The sequence below is a fragment of the Pelodiscus sinensis genome, chromosome 21 (assembly GCF_052426305.1).
Source record: "Pelodiscus sinensis isolate ZL-2025 chromosome 21, ASM5242630v1, whole genome shotgun sequence".
Classification (NCBI taxonomy): Eukaryota; Metazoa; Chordata; order Testudines; family Trionychidae; genus Pelodiscus; species Pelodiscus sinensis.
The window spans coordinates 2,260,205-2,270,329 of record NC_143072.1 but is presented as its reverse complement, the minus strand read 5'-3'; the positions used below and the strand labels follow the sequence as shown (position 1 = coordinate 2,270,329).

The following is a 10,125-nucleotide window of genomic DNA, read 5'->3' as shown; positions in this document are numbered from 1 at the left end:
ATGCCCCCTATTGGCCAAAATGTCTACTTGACTGAACGGGTGTAGTGGTTTGTTGTGCTCTTTGTTCAGCAGGCCAGGCAACTTGGTACAATCCCAGTCTGTCCCACTCTTCAATGACTAGACCCCCATTAGAATGACACATTACCAGCTTAATGAGACAATGGCAACATATGAAATCTACATTCCATTGATCCTCACTGCATATTCGATAAACTGTAGCTTAGAACATGGCTATATAGCAGGAGAAAGTCCAAAAAGGACATGATAGTTTTGAAAGAATGTATAGAACTCTGTTTGAAATGACCATGACAAATCCTACCACCCTATTTTAGGACACAACACTCTGCAAAACCGGAGTAATTAGCAAGGCTGGAGCCTCATTAGTTCCTTCTTTTAGATCAGGGTGGGGAAACTCAGGCATGGCGGCCCGATACGGCTCTTAGCTTGTCTGTATCTGGCCCCCGAGGCTCAGGGATCCCCCTAGTATTGGGGAAGCCCATGCTGGTGCTCCAGTCCCTCTGCCACTCCACCAGCGGGCTGGAGCACACAATCTACTATCCCTACTAGCCTGGGCACCCCTAGGCTCTGAGGGGAATGTGAGGAGTGTCTTTCTTCTCAATTGCCAGTGATCTTCCCCCCCCCCCCACTTGTGTGCAGCCCCTGACTGATTTTTCTGTGGGTCAGCAGTCCCCAACCCCAAAAAGGTTCCCTACCCCTGTTTTAGATTATTTCATTCTGGAGCTATTAACTCACCCCTGGCCATAACAGTTGCATAAAGCAGCTCAAAGGGACATTATTTACCCTATACTAAAATGTCTCCTGAATGCATATTTGTCTGTCGGGTTATAAAACCAATAGCTTTTTAAAGTGCATGTGTTTGAATAATCATTTATGGATGCACATGAAAACCCATTCATTATTCCTGTATTATTTTGCCTCTGGGAATATTACTGAAATATGAAAGCACCCACTGAGAGACTTATCACTTCTTGGAAAGGGATTAGCCTTGGCAAGTGCTGTCAGACAATATTCTACCCCCCACAGATAAAGGCTTCCATCCTTAAAATTGATTTCACGACAAATGTAGACAAGAAGTCAAGTTAAATAATTTAATAGCAGTTGAATCTAAGGAGTTGATAGCTCCAGGGGGTTTATGGCAAAAGTCACTTTTTGTTTCTTAGCTAAGACTACCTCCATATGCCATTCCGTTGTACTACTGATTTGTGATAGAGGCCAGCAAATCTCTAATTACAATTAGAGAGCAAGAAGCCAAAACAAAGGGGGAAAAGTTCTCCGTGTATTGAATCTCTTGGTGGTTGTGAGGACCCCTACCAGTTCAAAATGGTGGTTTATCCTTGTCCAAGCTAGTGAATTATTAATGTATGAAAGAAATACATTTTGTCCATAGAGACTTAATTCTATGTGAGAAACTACATCCATGCAATTTGTCATATAATGGAAATAAAGCTGTAGGCTTTGATGCAGTTGGTGAGCATACGATGGTCCTTGGTACTTAGCATGTTCATGCCACCATGTACAACACTCCTCCTGCATACTGTGCCTATTGTAGTCTGAGAATTCACATTGCCAATCGCTAAGGAGAGGTGACAGTAAAGCACTGTGCCCCATTGCATTTCTCTGGTAAGAAGGAGCTGGACGAAGTGCTCCGTTTCATGGGGAGGAGGCATGGCGCACAGCATGCTCCCACCAGCTCCTAGAGCAATCCTGCAGGCCAGTTCTGGCAGCCCCAGGCTGTGCTAAGCAGCAGGCCGGTTAAAGGGGCTGGCAGGGAGGGGGAGCATGCTATAGGTAGTGTGCACCCTCCCAGCCCGGCCCCTGGTGGTATGTCTGTGCCCCAGCCTGTGTTGCTCCTCTTTTACTTTGCTGCCTGGACATCAGTGCAAGGGACCCATCTGCCAGCCAGGTATCCCAGCTGTGACTGGGACTGCCCTAGACCAGCCCCAAGACCCCCATGAACCCTCCCCCCCCTCCCTACACACCAGGGTTCCCTCTAAGATTTCTCATTCATGAGCGGAGTGTTTTGTCTTGTGCACCGATATTGAGGTCACGTGTGCTTGTTGGGATGGGTGCCACCATGGCACCCACAAGCGCTGCTGCTCCCCGAAAGCCTCTCCCAGCACAGAGACCCCAGTCCGGCCCCTCCCTTGCTGGGATCCTGAGCCTCCTCCCAGGCAGCATCCCCCACTCGTGAGGAGGTGAGACTTGCTCGCCCACCCAAGGGAATGCTGCTTCCAGGGCTGCCTGCGTGCAGGGCAGGGGCTGCTCTAGGCTACTCCGCAGAGGGCTGGCTGAGAGTCCCTGCTTAGGGCAGAGGAAAGCTGCTGCCAGCCCACTGGGTTTGCAGGGAGTAAGGGATTGGGCAGAGACATGAGGAGATAGAGGGTGGGCGGAGCTGGCAGGGGACTGAAGGGGGCTCTAAGAGGGAGATGGCAGTGAGGGGGAAGACGGGTGCCAAGGGCCCTACCCTCCTGAGCAGCTGCACTGCAGCCCTGGTTTCCGCTCCGGCAGCTGCCTGCAACATGGCCTGCCCCAGGAGCAGCTGGGCAGCCACCGTGTATCCGTGGCCACAGCCCCAGCCCTGGGGAGTCAGGGACAGCAGAGCTGCCGGGCTGAGCCCACACTCCTCCACCAAGCCCACAATCACCAGCTAACCTTGCACTGGCACACAACTTTATTTTCCAAAAGATCCACGTCTAGATTGGCGCTTTTTTCTGGCAAAGCTCCGAGCTGGAAAAAAGCGGCAGCCATTTTTATGCAAATGAAGCAGGGGCGATTTAAATCCCCCGCTTCATTTGCAATTGTGATGTGTCTGAATTGCATCTTTTACAGAAAAGGGATGCAGTCTAGACACAGCCTAAGATTATAGCTCAGTTCTCAAACTGTGGGCAGAGACCCCAAAGTGGGTCACGATGAGCCCAGTTTAACAGGGTCACCAAATCGGGTGTTGTACTTGGTGGGGTTCAGAGACCAAGCCTCACCACCTGGGGCTGAAGGCAAAGCCTGAGGTTACATGCTCCCCACTCTGAGCAGAAGCCTGTGGGCTTCCACTCCTACCCCTCCCCCCCCACACACACATCAGACAGGGTGGTGGAACTTGGACTATGGAGCTCAGGCAGTTTGTCTTTGGTCCCTCTCTCCTGGGGTCATGTATTATTTGTTGTCAGAAGAGGGATACAGTGCAATGAAGTTAACTGTGCTTCTACCTTTTTTTAAATACATTGTTCTACTTAAAAGAAGGGTGCATTCCATAACCTTAGAAAACAGAGGGGAAAACTTCTCAGGACTATCTGAGATCACAATCTTATCGTAGTAAGGAGTTTGGATGACCCAATAAACCAACCACCTTTAGCAGGGTGAAACTCAATTTTTTTTGTTTAAATCTATTAGAACTTGTGCTTGTTCAAAATTCAAAACTATTGTCAGCGAGCTTAAAATCATAAAGAAAAATGCAATTTGGGTATGTGTTTTGCTTTTCTTATCCAGCTTGGATAACATGTATTTGGTGAATGGATTTAAACCCCACCATTACAGATTCTACACACATAATCATTTTATCCCCTCAGCACTATTCTTATCCTCAGCACTATTCATCATTATGTAACTCAAAACATCATCCTTGTTTAAGGAGGGAGCCATGCCTTGGGGAAATGCTATCATCACTAGCAATGAATAATAAACACGATCAGTGTCATGGGAGACAGACCTCTGGCCCCACATGGACTTTCTTTTTATTTCTTACCATAACCACCCCCCCCAACTCTTGTGCTTTAGCTCCTATTTATGGACCAGTAACTCTAAGGCTCAGACAGGAGCTTTTAATTGCACCCTGAAGAAATAATACAGGATCTGTATTCTTCATCTCCTGCCTTGTCAAACTGTCTGTATTACTGTACTTAGTACTGACACCCAAATGTTTACTTAATTTTACATTTAAATTAAGAATTTGTTTTTCCTGCTCTAGATTTCCAATTAACATGCACTGTTGTTCAGAATGAAAATGAAACTCCCTTGGGGCTGTCTGACAAAACAATATCTTAAGCAATAGTGTCCAACATGCTAGCCACATGGGGCTATTTGGCGGGTTGAGTGTAGCTAGTTCACTATAGTGGCTACTGCTTCAGAACTGGTTGGATAACACAGATCTAAAGATGTGTTGTAGTTATAACACAGAAAAACACATTAGCAATAAAGATTTTTTTAATGAGATTTTCTAGAGCAGCAATAGAAAAATGCATCACTATCTTATTACAAGTATCAGAGTAGCCACCATGTTAGTCTGAATCTGCAAGAACGAGAAGTCCTGTGGCACACTATCTTATGAGTTATTGGAATATTTACTTTTAAATCACTCTGAGTCGAAGAATATGGTAAAAGGATGCAAGTTTCACAAATTGACATGATTTGTTCAAAGTATAGGCAATAGCCTTTGCAATTTGAGGGGGGAAAAAGTTAGTGTGCTTTATTTATGAAAACCAGGTGAAGCTGCATCTTAAACATTAATCTTCTTATTCAGCATCTGTTCCTAATTTCCTAGCTATAGTTTAAACTGTAGCCATGCAGTAGCAGAGAAGCTTACTATATGTAAGAATGAGTGGTGGGGAAACTGATCCAGATTTTACTGATCAAAAAATGCAGAAAAATAAACATACAAAATGGGTCTTTAAGATACTTAAGTATAATTTCCATTAAAACAGATGTGGGCAATAATTTTCATGGGGGGAGGGGGGGCGTGGCGTGGTGGCCACTCCAAGAATTTTGGTAAGTGGTCACATACAGCTGTTTTCTATTATATTAATAGCAAGGGTGTGGGGTCTGGGACAGAGTTTGGGCATAGGAGGGAGTTCAAAGCAGGGGATTGGAGTGCAGGAGGGAGTATAAGGTATGGGAGGGTGTTTGAGTGCAGGAGGGGGTTCTGACCTGGGACAGAGATGTAGGAGAGGGTGCAGGGTTTGGTATGGAGTATGGATTCAGGAGGCAGTGCTGAACTGGGGCAGGAGGTTGGCGTGTGGAAAAGGGGTGAGAGATGCAGACTAGGCCCTGGCTGAGAGAGGCTTTCTATAGGTGACTCCTAGCTGGCACTGCCTGAACGCCATGGTGATCCCATGCCACTCAAAGCAGCTGGCAAATATGTCCCTATGCACCACTTGGGATGAAGAGGGGAAAGCTCCGTCCCTATCCCTGCAGCTCTTATTAGCTGAATTCCATGATAGACATGCTTGCTAGAAGCAGTCAGCAGCTTCTGGGAGCAGCATAGCCAGGGCTGTGTCAGGCAGCCTGAGCATCCCACTGCACTTGATGGCTTTTAGGGTCATGGTGGGTCAGCTCCAGCCTGCAGGTTGTGTTTTGCCAATCCCGGCATTAGCAAATGCTTAGGCATTATTTGATGTATGTTCACACAGACTAGAGTTCAACATCGAAAGTTGTCACTGGCCAAATTTTTAGATGTAGACACTGACTTTCGTTGCCCAAAGTAAGTTGCAAAATGTAATAATGGGCACACAATCAGTACAGACTTGACATTTTGACCTTCCTTTTCTTTGAACTTACTGAGTTGATCAAGAAATCTTCAGGTATTTGACAAATTTAACAGAACATACAGTTTCAGAATGCACTGAGAAAATATTTGGTCACTTCATGTATAATTTTTATTTAAGTAGCTCAAATTATATAGAAGTTCACATCTTTCAAGCAAGTATCCTTTAAAGTATGAAGTTTTGTGCTTGCAAATTTAAGCTTCTTTTTACTATACTAATATGCACATAAGCTTTGATCCAAAAGCCACTGACCTCAATGGAAAGAATCGCATTTATTTTATATGGGCTTGTTCCACAATCCATCAAAGTAAGCTTAATTCAAGGACTTCAAGACTTCACAAATATTAATCAGTCCTCGCAACATCCAAGTAAAGTAGGTGAACACCCATTGTATTATTGGGCAAACTTAATTTTGCTTAGCAAGAGTTGCACATTGTACAATGTTGTGCTGACACTAGGATATGCAAGAAAACTTCTAAAGCCGTTCAGAGTCTTAGTTATTCTTGCAGTAGCTCATATCTGTCTCTTACAACAAACAGCACTCTACAGTTGTGTACCTCTTGATCAATGCAAAACTATCCATTTGCAGAATGAGTAAAATCACCTACTACCAACAGGTTTGCGAATACTGACTGTGCGTCAAATGCTCCTACTAAAAATAGGAAACATCCCAGTCTGCTAACTTCATCAGAATATCAACCACAATTTTAAAATACTTGAAGTAATAGCTAACTTCTCCATCTTAGAAATCACTCACCAATGTCTAAATTATTTCCAACTCCAACATTATTAAATTTATTTCTCCTCAAGCCCTAAGTTTTACTATGTCACATTCTTATGTTTCTATATGGAATATTCCAATAATGATAACCCTTGACGTCCAAAAAATACCTTAATGTAGAATAGGTTAAAAGCACCTTAACCTCAAAGGTTGCTTAAATGTACTAATACAGAGAATTGAAGTAATGACAATGCACTTATTTTGCATCTGCACTGCTACCATTTGGATAATTAATTTAAACATTCCTAGGGGATATGGTTATTTTAAAGAAGTTTCTATGCGGTATTTATAGAATTCAGGAGGGGAAAATGGTTTCCCAGAATATTTACACACATCAGCTTTGTAAAAAACTGATAAGGCAAGGAAGAGGTGACAAAATCCTCAAAACCTTAAAATGCTTCTGGAGAAATCCTGAGAAATTGTCTTGTTTCTCTGTTACCCTTTCAGTATTTTATTTACACTACATGGAGATTACTTTTTGGCAATCTTTTGTTTTTCTTTTCAACTTCTTTTAGTATATCTTGCAATTTCTTAGAAGTTTGTGTCAAGAATGCAAAGCTCTCCTTTAAATTGCTAGTCCCGTGCTCTCTGCATATGTTCTCTAGCCCATCAAACCACTGGAGAATCTTCTCAAGTTCTGTCTGAACCACTTTCTGTTCTTCTAGCTCTGCTAAAAGTGCCTGTCTAGCAGACACTTCAACTTTGTATTGTTTCTGTAGTTGATCAATTTCACCTTGCAGCATTTGAAACTGTTCCTTACTGTAGGGGTACTGCTCCTGGACCTTGTCTTCAGGAAGTAAAACATTTTTAGGGATGTTTAACACCAACTGCAAAAGCACTTGTTCCATTTTGCCAAAGAGATGATCAAAGCGCTCCTTCATAAAGAGAAGAAATTTCTCTGTGCTCTTACGGATTTGGAATGGACTGATCTTAGAGTTAGGAAAGCCTTCTAGTTTCTTCAGAATGACTCTTTCCACAACCAGCATCATTTCAAACAAGTAGTCTTGAAATGCAATGTAGACCCTAAGCATACACGTCTGAGGGGTAAAACCAAAGAACTGAGCTTCATATGCCATAGGATTCACTGACATCTTGGCTAAAAGGCATCAACCAAAGACAATATGGAAATCTGTAAAGGGAAAAAGGAACATAAGTTTAAATCTGTATTTTGGAAAGGGTGAATTTTATTAGTATAGTATCAAGGGGTAGCTGTCTTAGCCAATCTTTAAGATGTACAGGACTCTTCATTGTTTTTGCAGAGACAAACAGATTTATTTGAGCATCAGCTTTTATGGGCAAAGACCCACTTTGTCTTTGCCCACAAAAGCTTATGCCCAAATCTTAGCCTTTAGGTGTCAAAGGACTCCTCCTTGTATTAGCACTATACTGCATTAACCTCATTTACAAAGAGCAGAGTTCAAATATGAATTTAGGAGAGTTAATTTGTCACTCTGACTCAGAGAAAACTACATCTTTATCTACCACCAGTGCTAACCATGTCATTAGGCTTGAGGAAGGATTCTGTATAATGTAAAAGGAAGCTTCTTTTATAGTTTATGAATGCACAAGTGATGAATTGTGTTAACACCTGCAGCACTCTCCAAACATATTACATCTTGCTATCAATAAGTTTATCTATATATTTTTAGAAATGTGCATCTGTTTGTCTGTGGGTCTGTTTGTTCAACAACTCCTCCTAAACGATAAGAACTAGGAGAACCAAATTTGGCGCACAGCTTCCTCTTCTCCTAACTTAAAACATGGTCAGGGTTTGGTAGTGCTAGGAAAATGGGAAGGGTGGGGAATGGGACTGTTTTCCAGGACACAGAAAGGGATGGGGTGGTGAGAAGGATGCAATATTCATAGTGGCCATGGGGGACAGCAAGTGAAAGGGAGAACTATGCTGCAGTAACCACTGCAGACAGCTGCACTACCAGGAGATTAGCCAGGGCAGCAGGGATGGGGCTCACCATTTTATGTGCCAACAGACTGGGTAATTGAGGCCCCTCTGCCTAGGAGACAGACTGGGGGTGAAGACTCTGAGCTGCAAGTGTCCCAACAGAAGTCTCTTCAGGCATTTGTTAACATGGTAGGACCAAGTCTGTCATGAGTGAGCTCCCCCTTTGAGCAGTTTATCAGCCTATTTCCCACTAACAGTCACAGCCCCTGCTGGCTACAAACCACCTCAAACCAGAAACAAGGTCACTGGTCAGACTTACAGGAGACGAGAGATCATGTTGGTTAAATGAGCTACAGTACTAGGTTTCTGGGGGAATTCACCACAGGCTGAGAGTGGATAATAGCAGGAGTGGGGGAGTCTCGGACAAAGCTTCTCCTTAGGGCTTCTCGCAGTGCTTACAAAGCAGGTCAGGATTAGGGATGTTAGCAAGTAGTCAAGCAGAGAATCAACTACTCATTTTCCCCCACCCTTGCTGCCTCTGTATAAGAACCATAGGAACCAGTGCTGGGGGGAGCCAAATGAAAAGCCAGTTCCCCCCCACCCAGCAAAATGCAGGACAATGTAGCACTTTAAAGACTAACAAGATGGTTTATTAGATGATGAGCTTTCGTGGGCCAGACCCACTTCCTCAGATCTGAGGAAGTGGGTCTGGCCCACGAAAGCTCATCATCTAATAAACCATCTTGTTAGTCTTTAAAGTGCTACATTGTCCTGCATTTTGCTTCAACTACCCCAGACTAACACGGCTACATTTCTATCACTATCCCACCCAGCACTGTCTCCATGGTGCACCTGCCCCTTCCCCCCCTTACCTGTATCAGAGGCAGCAGGGATGGGGGACAGGGGAGGCTGCCAGCAGCAAGCAACCCCTGTACGTGGCGGCCAGGCTTTTATTACATTTAAAATGCAGATCTGAAGCATGGGTGGCTCTGGGAACTATCCCCGATTGACTAACGGTGCAGTCCCTACAAGTTGTATGAACTACACGATTAGCCAGACACCCACCATTTAACATCCTTAGCCAGAATGGGTAAACTGAGGCACGGGGCATGCCCTAGATTAGGGATGTGAGCAACTCGTCGCATCGACTACTCCCGCCCGGCCCGGCCCTAGCTCTCTCTCAGAAGCACCGTCTCCCCAAGGAGGAGATGGGGGAGGGCGGCAGAGGGCCGGGACGGCTGCGTCCCAACTCGAGCCAGGCCTGGGGCCGCAGCTCCGCTCCCTGCGCGCGGCAAGAGGCGGGGGGCTGGGGGCCCGGGGAAAACGCGGCCCCGCCGCGAGCTGGGGCGGCCGAGTCCCGGCCCGGGCGCTACCCCCGCAGCGGCTCTGCCCTGTCAGTGGCGCACGAGCCTCCGAACCCCGGGGAAGGGGGGGGGGGGGGCCGGGCCCGAGCCCCGCCCCTCTCCGCCTGGTCCATACAAATTATAGCGACTGCCCGATGAACCAGCCGCCCCCAAGCCCGCGGGCGGGGCTGTTCGGGCCCGTAGGCCCCTGGGCGGGGTGGGGGTGGGTCCGGGTCCCGCCCCGGCGCAGGGGAGCCGCCCCGCGGCCTCTCACCGGGCGGACGGAGGCGCCGGAGCCCGCCCAGGCGCCGCGATGCCAGCAGCCGCTTCCCGCCTCATTCGAAGCCCTTCGCGTCACCGCTCAGCGCCCGCCTCCCCCAGCCAATCCGCGGAGCGCAGCGGGGGCGAGACCCTCCCCCCGCCGCCCAATCACAAAGCCCCTCTGAGCGCGAGCGCCCGGGAAGAAGCGTTTCTCCTCCCGTCCCACCGCGGTGAGGTAAAAGGAAGCGCGCCCGGGATTGGCCGGCTTCGGCGTCCGGGAGGCAG

The 10,125-nt window shown here is 46.5% G+C and overlaps 1 protein-coding gene across 3 annotated transcripts; it reads right to left on the bottom strand.

Annotated features, from left to right (window-relative positions):
* Positions 1-4,200: 4,200 nt before the first annotated feature.
* Positions 4,201-10,008, bottom strand: MIS12 (MIS12 kinetochore complex component). Of its 3 annotated transcripts, none has more exons than XM_075904398.2 (2): positions 9,854-10,008; positions 4,201-7,465 (listed from the first exon to the last, which is right to left on the bottom strand). In XM_075904398.2, exon 2 carries the CDS (start codon positions 7,425-7,427, stop codon positions 6,792-6,794), a length of 636 nt encoding a protein of 211 aa, XP_075760513.1. In that variant the 5' UTR covers positions 7,428-7,465; positions 9,854-10,008; the 3' UTR covers positions 4,201-6,791. The 3 variants fall into 3 exon arrangements, with proteins under 3 accessions (XP_075760513.1, XP_006136134.1, XP_025033762.1); XM_006136072.5 differs by lacking the exon at positions 9,854-10,008 and adding an exon at positions 9,109-9,757; XM_025177977.3 differs by lacking the exon at positions 9,854-10,008 and adding an exon at positions 8,307-8,847.
* Positions 10,009-10,125: the final 117 nt, after the last annotated feature.

Excerpts from the sequence above, each read along its gene's own strand:
- MIS12 (XM_075904398.2), bottom strand. The coding sequence starts at position 7,427 with ATGTCAGTGAATCCTATGGCATATGAAGCTCAGTTCTTTGGTTTTACC.